The sequence below is a fragment of the Schistocerca serialis genome, chromosome 5, assembly GCF_023864345.2.
Source record: "Schistocerca serialis cubense isolate TAMUIC-IGC-003099 chromosome 5, iqSchSeri2.2, whole genome shotgun sequence".
Classification (NCBI taxonomy): Eukaryota; Metazoa; Arthropoda; class Insecta; order Orthoptera; family Acrididae; genus Schistocerca; species Schistocerca serialis.
In genome coordinates, this window is record NC_064642.1 from 385,133,553 (window position 1) to 385,148,796 (window position 15,244).

Here is a 15,244-nt window from a genome sequence, read left to right on the forward strand (position 1 = left end):
GATAAGATAGGTGATGCTTATGACCTGACTAGAGTATGTGATGGTGGGAGGATGTATGGGACAGGTCTTGCATCTAGGTCTACTACAGGGGAATGAGCCATGAGGCAAGGTGGTTGGGAGCAGGGGTTGTGTAGGGATGGATGAGGATATTGTGTACGTTTGATGGGCAGCGGAATACCACTATGGGAGGAGTGGGAAGGATAGTGGGTAGAACATTCCTCACTTCAGGGCACAATGAGAGGTAGTCAGAGAATGTGGTTCAGTTGCTCCAGTTTTGGGTGGTACTGAGTCACAAGGGGAATGCTCCTCTGTGATGGGACAATGGGACTCTTGGAGTTGGTGGGTGACTGGAGAGATAAGGCACAAGACATCTCTTTTTGTACAAGGCTAAGAGGGTAATTACAGTCTGCGAAGACTTCAGTGAAACCCTCAATATAGTTCAAGAGGGATCACTCACCACTAAAGATGCGATGCCCACATGTGGCTACGCTGTATGGAAGGGGATTCTTGATATGGAATGGGTTGCAGCTTTCAAAGTCTACTAATTGTAGATTCTTCTAACGGAAGCATTTTCCTCTGCTGGTTTTACTTCATTCTGTTCTATAAATTTCAGTAATTTCTTCTGTCAGAAGGAAACGAAAATCTTCTACTGACATTTGTCCTCCATTATGGTTCCGTGGAGTGGATGGGCATTTAAAATGTACTGGTCAAAAATATGGAAAAGAAACACTCAGCATTTCATTCTCTTGTGCACTGACTGGAGTAAAGTCAGTAAAATGTGAGTGTGGTCAACAATAATATCATGTGGCTCAATGATCTGGTGCAAGTCTTCCAATTGGACACCATTTCAGCAACTTGCATGACCCTAACCTACCCTATAATCCTAGTACGGAAAGGGGACCTACAGTGTAACATGTAATCTGAACAACATGTTGTTCCTGACGAATCCTCACATCATTGAGGTAAAGGCCAGTTTAACGATAGATTAAAAAAGAAAAAATCTTTGGCCCTATCAGGATTTGATCCCACGACCTTTGGATTTCTAGTCATGCGCTTTACCACTAGGCCTCCATGCACAACTGTTAACAGCCCTCACACAAGACATATTGCAATTTCTTTTCCACTATAAACATTTATGCTTTGTCACAGGTGGTCATCAATCACTCTTCTCTTTTGTCATTTCACTTTTTTTTGTTCGTTTGTTGACGTGGACTGTATTACTCCTGCAGTTTTGGCATGTTGCACCTGTACTTACTGAACTGAGGAAAAGAGTCCAGTGGAGACACAATGGATCCATAAATGGGAGGATGGTGATTCAAACCTCTGTCAGGTCACCCAGAATTCCTTAAATTGCTTAAGGTGAATGTGGATATTGTTCCCTTGAAATTATATGACAAAATGCCTTCTCCCCACCATCCTCAATACAAGCTTGTGCTCCATCTGTAATGAACTAATTGTCAATAGCATGTTAAACCCTAACCTTCTTTCCTTTTGTTCCTATGGAATGATCCACAAGCAACTATTCTGTGGCTATGAAGCCAAAGAAACAAGTTTAGGCTTGAATCTCAGTTTTTTATCTAAAGAGTAAGTCCCCAACTCCAATGGAATTTAGCTGTTGTCACTGTATATCCACTGCAAAGGTAGTTCATTTGGCAAGAATAAATTGGCTAAAAGGCAATACCCTTTTGAACAAATATAGGCTTTCCACATCTTTCAATAACGCTGTAGCACCACACAAAATTAATCAACAACATTCCTAATGTTGCATAATCTGACCCTTCCAATAATGACAGAAATATTACTGATGTAATACATTCTCAAAAAAGATACCTAACAATACCGAGAAACAGCTCAGTACAAAAGTGGCGTGTTAAAATATCTGAAGTTTAGGATGAGATTATCTCAAAAACTATACATCGGGTAAAAATAGTGGGTAAGATGAGTTCGTAAGCTCAAAGGGGGGCATCAAATGATACTACAAGTGACCTCCAGCCTCATTTTTTATTGCAGATTTGGGTTCTCCATAAAAAAAGTAATCAAATTTTGTCTGAAATATTTTTTAAACCATTGACAGATGGTGCTGAAATCAAGAAAAAGTAAAATTGGGGAAGAACTCGGATTTTTTAGAATGATCTGAGAAGGACGCATCAAATCGATACAAAATGTGCGCCAATGTTTTTATTACACCAAACTAAGCTTTTTTTTTTTTATAAAATGTATCCCATCCGCCACAGTTTTTGATGGAGGGAGGTGGAATGGCATTAAAATCTCATCAGGGAACTCTTCACAATTGCATTACTCACCCGACTGTGGCCAAACTGCGAACTATGGCTCAGTATATAGTTCGGTGCAATGCGATCAGATGTCACTTCACTTTCAGACAGTGAACCATAAACATCAACTGACGAAAGTAAATTATTCTTTAGCGAAACATGGCCCACTATCCTCCTACAGAGATTGTTGATATGATGTTCATTTTAGGTGAATGCCATAACAATTAAGCTGCTGCTGCGCAATTGCATGCGGATCATTTCCCAAACAGACAACATCCAAGCGAAAACATTATTCAAAATTGCATTCAATGAGCTCAAAATGGATACATGCACTGTCCACCTCATCATCGTAAATACAATGAAAATGACGCTTGTACCCTTACCATTCTCGCCTGTGTTCAACTGGATCCCAAAATGAGTAGTTGTGCAATTCGGAGACAAACTGGAATACTGAAATCAACTGTTTTGAGGAATTTGAAGGCACATAAATATCATGCATCTCATATCACACTGAAACAGGCATTAATGCCGAAAGATATGCAAATATGCATGCATTTCTGCCAATGGGCCTTGGAAATGATAAGTGGTGACAATGATTTTTTTAGATACGTTATGTTCACCAAGGAAGCCACATTCAAAAACAATGGTGAATTAAATCGTCATGATTGTCAATATTGGTCCCCTGTCAGTCCACACTGGCACAGACCTGTTGACAATCAAAACAGATGGTCGTTAATGGTCAGGTGCGGAATTTTAAATGGTTACTTGATAGGACCGTATTTTTTTGACTGAAATGTTACTGGGGAATCTTATTTAAAACTTCTCTGAGATGATTTGTTGGAGTTAATGGAAGATGTTGATTTAGAAACCAGGCAACGAATGTGGTTTCAACAGGATGAAGCAGCTCCCCATTATTCTAAAAATCTGCGGAATGTTTTAAATTTATGGTACCTTGGTCAGTGGATAGGACGCGGAGGACCAATTCAATGGCCTCCACGTTCACCAGACCTAACATCTCTTGACGTTTTCTTGTGGGATTATTTAAAAAATATTGTTTATGAAAGACAGCCCACAACCCAAAACAATATGGAGAAACGCATTCAAAGAGCATGTGCAACCATACCACGGAGGTGCTGCTCAAAACTGTGGACAACTTTTGCAGATGATCGACTTTATGCATTGAAGCAAATTTTGAACAATTTCTTCATGGCTAATTTCATTAATTAAGCACCCCAAATTGTGAGAGGCAAGGGGACTCTCACTAATGGAGCACCCCAACATGTGAGAGGCAAGGGGACTCACACTAATGAAGCACCCCAACTTGTGAGAGGCAAGGGGACTCGCACGAATGAAGCACCCCATGGGAACATCATTCTACTATGTCCATGTCGTTGTTCCGGGCTAATGCTGAAAGTAGGATACAGTACATTTTGTACAAAAATAGCTTAATTTGGTGTAACAAAAGAATTGGTGCACATTTTTTATCAATTTGATGTGTCTTTCTCTGATAATTCTAAATAAATCAGAGTTCTTCCCCAATTTTACTTTTTTCTTAATTTCAGCGCCATCTGTCAATGGTTTAAAAAATGTTTCATTTAAAAAATGTTTCAGACAAAACTTGATTACTTTTTTTATGGAGAATCTGAATCTGCCATAAAAATGGGTGTTTCCATTTAAGATTTAAAAGTTGCCCCTACCACACCCAAGGGGGCGGGGGCTGGGGGTCATGTGTAGTATCATTTGACGTCCCCCTTTGAGCTTACGAACTTGTCTTACCCACTATTTTTACCTGATGTATAGCTTTTGAGATAATCTTTCTACCAATGATCACTAACTATCAAAGACAAAATTTCTCAAATCCTGTATTAAGAATGGACTTGTGTGTGTGTGTGTGTGTGTGTGTGTGTGTGTGTGTGTCATACACAAAGAATTTTTTCAGCCGGTCGAAAAAAATTCTGTGTGTATGATTTCTGTCATGTCAAGGAAACAAAAAGATTCTTCTTCATATCTTATTCCACACGGCATGGCTCTTTTGATCTTGGTTATGACTGACATATACTAGTTTTGTTGTTGATTGTTTGTCTCATAATAATCACACACGTCATTTCACTCTCAATATCAAAAAGAAAATCTGGGTCTTTTTGTAAATTATTCCTTCTGGCCACAACTCCAGTGACAATATTTTTCCATTGGTCTGCTGTGACAAACCACAGCAAAAATATCAAACAGAAATGTTTCACACTCAGTTCCTCCTCTAAAATGTGCAGCAATGTGCTTCATGGCACAGTAGTTGTCTCAGTCTCAAGGATCTTTCAATGACAAAACACACAGGATATTTTTAACTCTTAGCATGTTTTCATTATGAGAGTGGTTTGAAAAGTTCTTGGAATCACCATGAGAGGTCAGTGCTAGCGCAACGAGATGTTCACGTGATATTCATTGGACTGTTGCCTGTAAACACATGCCACATCAGTGCTCTTGGAAGAGAGCTGTGGTGGTGACATGGCTCTATGGTTATTCCTGCGTAGTGATTTGTGAAGATGGAAAAAATCGAGATTCAAGCAGTGATTAAGTACTTTCAATTCTGAAAGGATAATTTTGGCTCAGAAACAGTTGGTTTGGACAATAAGTGGTGCAAGTTCATGAACCTTTCGTCGACCCCTGTTAACGACTCTGGGTATTTTGACGTTGGCCTCTCAATATACAAGGTGTACAACTTTGCTTCCACCGTTTGCCGATAGGTGGCGACAACGATAATTAGTGGTCGAAAGAAACAGATCGCAGACATCAGGCAGTTAGCTTGGACCTCGGTCAACATAACCTCATTCAAACATTAGTCGATTTGTGTCTACATCATATAGTTGTTCTTGATTGAAAATGTCAGTTTATGAGCCTAATTCTCATCATTTGCGGGAGGTGTTACTGTTTTTGTTTCAGTATGAAGAAAACAGCAGCTGAGTCTCATCGAATGCTCCCAAGTACGTACAGTAAGAACGCTATTGGTGAAAAAATGTGTCATGAGTGGTTTCAACGCTTCTAAAACAGTGATTTTAACATCGTAGACCGACACAGCGGTGGAAGAGAAAATATTTTCGAAGATGCAGAATTGGAGACATCGCTGAGTAAAGACTCATGTCAAACTCAAGAAGAATTGGCACGATTAGTGGAGCGACACAGCAAGCCATTTCAAAATGTCTCAAGGCTATGGTCATGATTTAGAAAGAAGGAACTTGGGTCCTGTATGAGGTGAAACGAAGAGATGTCGAATGGTATTTGCTTGTTTGGGAACAGTTGCTTCGGAGGCAAAAACGGAAGGGATTTCTGCATCGCATTGTGACCAGGGATGAAAAATGGGTTCATTACCATAACCCTTAATGCAAATCATCATGGGGCTAACCCGGCCATGCATCCTTGTCAAGGGCCAAACCGAATATTCGTGGGTCCAAGATCATGCTGCATTTAGTGGGACCAGCTCGGCATCGTGTACTATGAGGTGTTAAAACCAAGCGAAACAACCACAGGTGCTCGTTACCGAATGCTATTAATGTGTTCGAGCAGAGCATTAAAAGACAAACAGCCGCAATACACCGTGAGGCACGATAAAGTGATTTTGCAGCACGATAATGCTCGACCTCACATTGCACAAGAAGTCAAAACATACTTGGAAACATTAAAATGGTCCTACCCCACCTGCCGTATTCTCCAGAGATTGCTCCCTATGACTATCACCTGTTTAGATCAATGGCGCATGGCCTGGCTGACCAACACTTCCGATCTCATGAAGAAGTCACAAACTGGATCAATTTGTGGATCGCTTCAAAAGATTAACAATTTTTTCGACACGGGTTTCGTACACAGCCCGAAAGATGGGAGAAAGCAGTGACCAGCAATGGAAAATACTTTGAATGAGACATGTGTAACCAATTTGTTTCATTAAAGCCTCAAATGTTGGGGAAAAAACGGCAGAAGCAAAGTTGTACACCTTGTATATATTCCTTACTGTCATTTCTTGTTACCAATATTAGCTTATTCCCAAGAATAAACAGTTTTCACTCAGTTAATACTCGGCAGAAATCAAACCTGCATTCTGATAGGACTTCCTTAACTCTTGTGCAGAAAGGTGTGCAGTATACTGCTGCATCCATTTTCAATAAGTTACCACCACTCGAATTAAAAAATCTTAGCAGTAATCCACGCACTTTCAAATCGAAACTGAAGAGTTTCCTCATGGGACACTCCTTCAATCCTGTCGTGGAGTTCCTTAAAAAATTAAGCTGATTCTTGTTGTATTGTTTATTGTGTTTACTTAAAACTTATGCACAGACTTTTTTGGGGTTCATAAACATTTTATTATTATCTGTTATTACTTTTACTTTGCAATTTCATGTACTGACGTGTTCCGTGACCTTGGAGATTTGCTCCTCAAATTGGTCCTATGGAACTTGGCATGTAAATAAACAAAAAAAAAAAAAAGAAAACGGACATTCTTGCTGATGTCCTGAATCACTGGCGGACTCAGGTCCTTCACATTCAACCGTGCCAAGTGGACAAATGAATTTAAATTCAGTTGGGAGAGCTTAGATGGTGACACACACTGTGGTTGGCCAACATGTGTCACTACTCCAGAAATCATTGCAAAGGTGCACAAAATGGTCATGGACAATCGTCGATTGAAAATGCATGAAATGGCTCACACTTGCCAGGTATCATCTGAAAGGGCATATCACATTTTAACAGAAGGATTAGAAATGAAAAAATTATTTAAAAGATGGGTCCGAGACTCCTGATGCTGGATCAAAAATGCACGAGAATGGACATAACAGAACAATGTTTGCCCTGTTTTAGGAGAAATGAACAAGATTTTTTGTGCCGATTTGTGACCACAGATGAAACATGGGTGCACTACTATAACCCAGATACAAAACAACAGTCAAAGCAGTGGAAACATGCTGATTCTCTACCACCAAAGAAAGCAAAGACAATGCATCGGCGGGAAAGGTCATGGCATCAGTGTTCTGGGACTCAAAGGGGATTCTGTTTGTAGATTATCTCCCCACTGGGCAAACAATTACTGAAGAATACTATGCTAACCTCCTGGACAAATTGCAACAAAAGATACGTGAAAAACGTCCAGGTTTAGCAAGGAAGAAAGTCATCTTCCGTCAAGACAATGCATGTCTGCACGCATGTACCATCGCCATGGCAAAATTACACAAACCAAGGTATGAATTGTTGCCACAGCTGGCTTATTCACCTGGTATGGCTCTGTCAGCTTCCATCTCTTCTCAAAACAGAAAATTTTTCTTGGTGGCTGAAGATTCATTTCAAATGAAGAATCGATAGCCGGAGTTGACAACTATTTTGCAGGCCTGGAGGACACTCATTTTCGAGATCGGTTCAACGCATTGGAACATTGTTGGACCAAGTGCATTAATCTACAAGGAGACTACATTGAAAAATAAAAAAAGTTTCAATAATGTAAGTACTTTTTTTTCTTTTCCGTTCTGCGAACTTTTCAAATCACATTTGTATTTGGTGGTGTCAAAGCTGATCTTAAAGCAACATCTCCCTCTGTTTGAAATATGAAATCCTCTCGGATTTGCCTTTTTTAAGACCACTCATTTAAATGTTTCTTTCAGTGCTTTTACATTTCAGCTGCAGATTTCCTTAACAGGTGCTCCATTCTGTATTGTCTGCCACAGCAAAATATGCAGAACATGTTTTGTCAGCACACAGAACGAACACTACTGTGCAGCTTGAATATTCACACGAGGAAACACTATCTAGCAGACTGAAGCATAATCCCCACTCAGCAACAGAAGAAAAGACTTCATCAACCTTGCTTAGCTCGGGGGAGGATTCCCTGAGAATTGCAGATATGGGGAGGAAGATGCTGCCATAAGATACTCCTGACAAAATGCCTGGGGCAGGGGGCGAGGAGGGGGGGGGGGGGGGGGGTCGGAACTTTGAGCATCTTAAATTCCTGAAATTTTCCAGGTAAAATTTAATTCCTGAGAATTCCAGGTTTTCCAGAAGAATCACCACTCTGCCAGCAAGATATTACATCCTCTCCCAATTACACATATGGTTTTCATGAAAACAGTATTAAATTATTCTTTAAGTTTCTAATGTCATATTACATATTCATTAACTGTAACCATCAAGACCAGTAGATTACATGCACCAGGCCTACACTTACTTGCACTTCCGATACATTTGTGATGTTACTTATTCGAGCCCGATGCCACTGGCCCCTATATGGGCACACGCAATAATGTCCCACACAAATTGTAGGCTCAGTCATCTTGTAGTTTTCACTGTGGAGACTATAGAATGACCTGAAATACATTAAGTCATAGAAGCAGTTTCAAAATATAGCCAATAATTACTTCTTAAATTTTAATGGAAATGTCAAATACCTTCTCAGTCTAAGAAGTTAAAAGGAAACAGCATTTTACTAACTAACTGACTTACAAAGTTGCATGTTGGAAAGACTCTCTCACTATTATCATACAATTATGACCTGAATACAGTTCAACAAAAACAGAAAGAAAACATACAACATAGTTTTTGATGTTGCCTTTCAGGACTTAGAAAGGTTCACAAATTTCAGATCTGAAGATAGGCACCTACTCTAAATCAACTTGCTTCCTAATGCCTATAAAATATTATACTATGATTTGCCATTACCTAGAATTACATTGGTATGTTCAATCTGTGCCCAACTGAAGAGGATAAATCAGTATGTATACATATTTACTAGTGTCAACAAAGTGCATTTTGTAAATAAAGTTCATGTTATATCTTTTGTCAAGTAACAACTAATCAAGTTAAGACAGGTCCCAACACGACAAAATACCCAATACTTCCTATAACGTACTTTACGTAGCCATATCAGTTTTATAATTAATTTTAGCCCATGAGGCGTAAACTGTCACTGTTACGTGCTATAGTAACTTTAAACATCTAGCACATTACAGACATGAGAAAAAGTAAGAATTGTAATTTTACATAGTTTTACTCATAATAATTTCATGTTACTACTTAGTTACTATACAACATAAATATTACAAAAAGTGTCGTCAAAACTGTAAACTTCAGGCGCAGCTCATAGAGGGCGCCATACGCAAAACTGATGTGTACTGTGAAACCAACATATAATTTTACGACAGTAATGGTTGAACAGTGTAAGCATTCACTCGAGCACGAACAACTGCTACAATTCCGCACTAGTATGTAATGTTAACATTAAAAGACAACAATGTGACGGACTTATAACTTTTGTAAATCACATTGTAATATATACTCTTGTATTTGTTTTAGCATTGATAATGACCTGACACAGGTCGAATCTGATCTGCGTTGTGACTATAAATGTCATATTAAAGCAACTTAATTTTACAACTGATTGCTGCTCTATCTAACCCAACATATTTATTGGTATAACGACCAAACAATTATTTCATGATAACACCAATAAGCCTGTCTATGAAATGTTGTACTATTCTTCACCCACAATGACAGAATGGTTTAAAACGGACACTATGTATTACTTTATACAAACTTGACTGGTTTAGTCATTAAAATTTAAATTATTTATAATCAAACTGAAAGAGAATAAGAGGTAATTTAAAGGTGGTTAGCCCAGAAGCCTCGGTGGCAAAATAACATGGAATGTGCTGTGAAGAATAACAAAATATTTCATTTCTTTGGTGATCAGGAAGTACTTATTGCAAGACTTGCATACGTATTATAGCAGTGAATATGACTCCATGAGCTGTGACAGTGAAAGCAATATCCAAACAATCAGAACAACAAAAAATTACTACAGAAGATATGCAAAATATTTCTATCCTGATGTTAAGTTCATACAAAAAACATAAAATACAGATGCTAGCATGTAAGACCAGCCAACGACTAAGGTATTAACATAAGATGAATAATTTCACTAAGCCAAAAAGTGTGGTCCCAAATATGGATGCATGAGTAAAAACTGGAGTCTATACAATTTTGAAATTTTTGAGTTATGCTTTGATTCCTGTAACCAAGTCAAGGGGGGAAAAAAGCCATGTCCTGGATGTGTGAGTAAAAAATGGAGACTATACAATCTCTACATTTTTGAGCTATGTTTTGATTGCTGTAACCAAGACAAGGGGGAAAAAGAATCATGTTCTGGAGTGTGGTAATAGACTAATGTACTTCTAAAAAATGAAATTTGTTTGTTCTGCAGCTAATGAGCCTTATTTATCTAGTGCTGAACTTGGCAGATTGTGATTTGATGTTTCATGTTTACAATAATTGTGAAGACAATAAAAGTAGATAATATTGAGTTGGTTCTTGAAAGGGAAGACTGGATCTTTAACATAAAGTTAATCATTCACCACACACTGTTAACCAGGGTAACTTGTAATAGTATTATTTATTGATTCCAAGAAAGTATTTCACTCTGTAGATAGAGAAACTATATACATATAATTGTTAGAGAATTTGGTGTTGAAGCACTACATCCAAAGTGAAATCTATGTGAAAAGTATGTCAGCCATTGGAAGTAAAGACTGGTGTTACAGACGGGGACAGTGTATCACCTTTACTGTTTAAATGTGTTTCAGAAAAAAATGTAACGATATTGTATTTGGAGCTAACAAAGCAACCAAACTGAACAATAGTTCTGGAAAAATCAACTTTTATCTCTTTTTATTTTATCGCACCCCCACTGTTTGTTATGCTAGGGAAGCTAATTTTCTTCTTAACATCTTCCTGTGTAATATACGGCTGTTCAAGAGGCAACACCTCTGCCATTTTCATCATTGCCAGTGTTCTTTTGTTTTTATTCATATATTCTTTTGATCATATTCCCACAATTGTGGAAATTTATGATACACTAAGATATAGTGTAATAAAAACTTCCTCACTAAACATGTTGTAAAACATCAACACAACACCATACAACTTCTTATCAAATTGGCCATCAATTAAAATTTCTCTCAAACATGCACTATGCTTGACAAACATATGAAAGAAAAGCCATACACTGACAAATAATTTGACAAACTGTTTGATCTTTTATAGTGGCCCTTACACATTCAGTTTTCCTGAGTAACAAATCTGTTTTTATACTTTATTATATACACCACGGTGCATCTCAAGTGTTATAAATTCCATTACCTGTAACTTTATTCAAATTGTACTATCATTAACAAGTGGATTGGTTTTAACTTTAAGAAATACTCTTATAGATCAGTGGCTGCGTCTGCCAAATTAGTTCACAGGAATTCATTTACAGAGGCAATTCATGACAGTTTAGGCAGTGTGTGAATGTTTGTGAAAAGCATTTTATTTAAGTTTCACTTAACTTCAATCAAAATTAAAATCATGTGTTCCTCAAATTCATTAGAATATCAAAGCTAAGTCCTACAAACTTAAAGCCAGAAAAACAGAAGCTGCAGTGAAGAGATTTTAACCCCATTGTTGATGCAATGACGAACAAGCGAGTTAAATATTATACTTTATGCTAGTAAGTCCAACAACCACTTTCGACAAATTTTTTATGTGCTTTGTCCTCTTTATTCTACAGAAGCAACACATAAAATAATATGCTATTATTTTTTTGTTGTAGTGGTAGTTGGATAAGTTACTGTGCGTGTGTGTGTGTGTGGGGGGGGGGGGGGGGGGGGGGTAAGCTTTCACATGTATGGTGTGATGGCAGTGATGAGGATTCCTGTGCCCACAAAATGCTGAAGGTATCACAAATCTGTGCCATACCCTGATACACCTCTAATCCTTCCACCATTCCAAGAATCAGCTACAAAGGAATATCCCCTCGTTATATCATCCTAGACTAGGAAACCACCCCCAAAAACCAACCACAAAGAAGCGTTCACTTCAGAATGGAAGAACTGAACCACATCCTTCACCCGGGTTTTGATTACCTATCATCACAGTGGAAATGAGGTACATCCAATGCAAGATGCCTCCCACACCTCCTAAAGCGCTTCCCTGTCACCCACTCAACCTACACAACATCCTCGTGCACTCTATGGCATTCCCATTCCCAACCACTTGGAACAGGGGTCATATCCCAGTAGAAGACACAGCTGCACAAACTACCCGATTCACCCACCCAGCACATCCTATTCCATTCCTGCTGAAGGCCTATCCTATCCCATCAGAGGCAAATCCACCATGAAAACAGCCATTCATATGGGGAGTAATCAAAAAGTAAAAAGTAACAGGAATTTACATTTTTCTTAAAGAATCTTTATTTGTTCATCAACATCAACTTTGTACCTTTCAAAGTAACCTACCTGAGATATAATACGTTTATATCAGCACCTTTTCCAATCTTGGAAACACTTCTGGGGCCCTCTTTTTATTATGGTATTCATCTCCTTCAGTAATTCTGTTTTCATCTCATCAGTGGTGGTAAAATGACTTCCTTTCATGTTTCTCATCAGCCTTGGAAATAGAAAGAAGTCACAGGATGCCACATCCAGCACATACGGTGGCTGATGCAACATAATGGTTTTTGTTTTTTTATCATGAACAAGCACTGAGGTGTGTGCAGGAGCATTATTGTGATGCAGTTTCAATCAGTGGTTCTGCCACTACTCTGGTCGCCTTCTTTGATTTGCTTCATACAAATGTTGCATAACTTCCAGCTAGGATTTCTTATTGACTGTATGACCATAAGGCAGGAACTCACGATGTACTATACCATAGTAATCGAAGAAAACAGTGAGAAAACCTTCACATGTGATCAAACTTGCTGACTTTTTAAATTATTATTATTTATTATTGTTTATTTACTTATTTATTTTTTCCTTAGCTATTAAGGCAGTTTCCATTGGAACAGTTGAGTCTTTGTTTCAAAGTCATACCTGTATGCCCATGTTTTGTCACCTGCTATAACCTCCTTTAGAAGTTCTGCATTGTTGTTGATTTCATTTAGAAATTTCTGAGTGATGTCAACATGACATCATTTTTGCTCAAAATTCAACAATTTTGGAACAAACTATGTTGCTACAAGTTTCACGTCCAAACACCCGAAAAAATTGGTTGGCAATACCCAAATGATATGCCAACATCATTAGCAATGTCTCGTTTTACTTGTTTCACAGTAATGTCAGCAAATGATGTGCTAGTGTGTCCAGGGTGGTCATTGTCTTCGACATCTTCTCAACCCCCTCTGAAATGTTTGTACAACTCCTAAATTCCTGTCTTACTCATAGTAGATTCTCCAAAAGCCACAGTCAACATTTCAAATGTGATGCTGCACTTTATTCCATATTTCAAGCAAAATTTAATGCAAATTCTTTGATCCATCTTTTTGGGAGTAAAAATTCATCCAGCACACGAAAATATGTATAACCTTTCAACAGGCAACAATAAACCAAATATTCATAAAAGCTGAAAATGCAAACATACATTAGGAGGAATATGTGTACCAACAAGATAAAAAAATTTGAAAATCGGATGTATAAAGTCTGCAAAACTAAAAATTTCCCATTACTTTTTGATCACAGATCTGCTGCAATTCCTGCACAGCATTTTATATGGTCATGGCCACCAATCAGCTATGTAGCTTTGGCCAAGAACAATGTTGACCACACAGCAGCACAACATGCAAGTGAGTATAACATACTCAATTTCAATGGCGGCTTCACAACCCAGGCCATCTGGATCTTTCCCTCCAGCATTAGTTTTTCTAAACTACAGAGATGGGAGTTATCTCTGCAACACATCCTTTGCTCCAACCATCCTGGCTGTAATCTCTATTAATCCACTGTCCCCACATCATTTACCCAACAGTTCCGCTTCTTTCATCCTGTAATGCCCTCCAAAACCACACCTTCACGTCACCTTCATCGCACGCTGCACCCTAACAGCTCCTATACCCGTGTATCAGATGCCTAGCCCGTGCATCTGCCACCCCACCCTCCCATATTACTAGCCAGCAAAGCTGCTGCTTCCCTCCAAGTCACTAGCTACCCATCCAAAACACCTCTTGCCTCCTGCCCCTCTCCCCCACTACCCATCCCAGTCAACATGCTGAAATGCATAAATTATTTATGATTTGTAACGATTATGTAAAGTCAATAAGTACCGTTAATTTATTTCAGAAATGATCTGTATTTGCAAGTATGTAGGGAAAGAGAATTGCAGGTTGCTAACGAATGGGCCTACGGACAATGTTTCAATACAGATTTTAATTTGCCTTTCCATATTCTAAAATAGGACGCCTGTCAATAACTTTAAAATTTATAATCAGACTGAAATGCTCTGAACTGCATTTGTGGAAGGCACAGGCAGCAAGAGAGAGCCACAGAAATGCAAAGAAATGGAGCTTTTCCAGAACACGAAAACAACTAAAGGCTTTCCTAGGGTTATGATCATTTTTTCAATGTTTTGTGCCCAATCGGCTACTGAATAGCTTAGTACTGGTAAATCTGTTAAAGAAGAACACACAATGGAAGTGGACAAAAGAATGTCAGGAAGATTTCGAGCCAATTAAATACACACATGTACAAGTTTGAACACTGAAATTTTACACCTTCCCAACATTCTGGCCTGGGAACATGTCTTTTTCAAATTCATGAAAAATAAAATGAACATGAAATAAGGATAATATGTTTTGCTATTGGAACTCTGTCAGAATGTGAGTGTGCATATTCAGCCACAAAACTAGAAACATTAGTTATGGTGTGCGCTTTCAAAAAGTTCAGTTATTATTTACATGTCGAAAATACCAGGCTGTGACCATCAGCCATTACGTTTTATTTTGACCTGTACGTTGTTCCATACTCTACTGGCTCAATGGACAATATTTTTACAAGAATATGATTTTGAAACTGTATGCATGAAGGGTACATAAGGTTTACCAGTATTCGAAGGCCTAGTGTAGCAGAACTTCAGACTATAGAGTATTATTAATGAAGCATAGTAATTGTAAACAGTACTCCCTGGATATGTGT

At 38.3% G+C, this 15,244-nt stretch overlaps 1 protein-coding gene across 1 annotated transcript in view; it reads right to left on the minus strand.

Moving 5' to 3' along the window:
• LOC126481276 (uncharacterized) overlaps window positions 1-15,244 on the minus strand; it is a 147,129-nt gene that overhangs the window by 27,465 nt on the left and 104,420 nt on the right. The window contains exon 10 of the mRNA XM_050104908.1: window positions 8,473-8,611. Within this exon, the coding sequence (XP_049960865.1) occupies window positions 8,473-8,611 (139 nt within the window). The remainder of the gene's footprint in view (window positions 1-8,472; window positions 8,612-15,244) is intronic.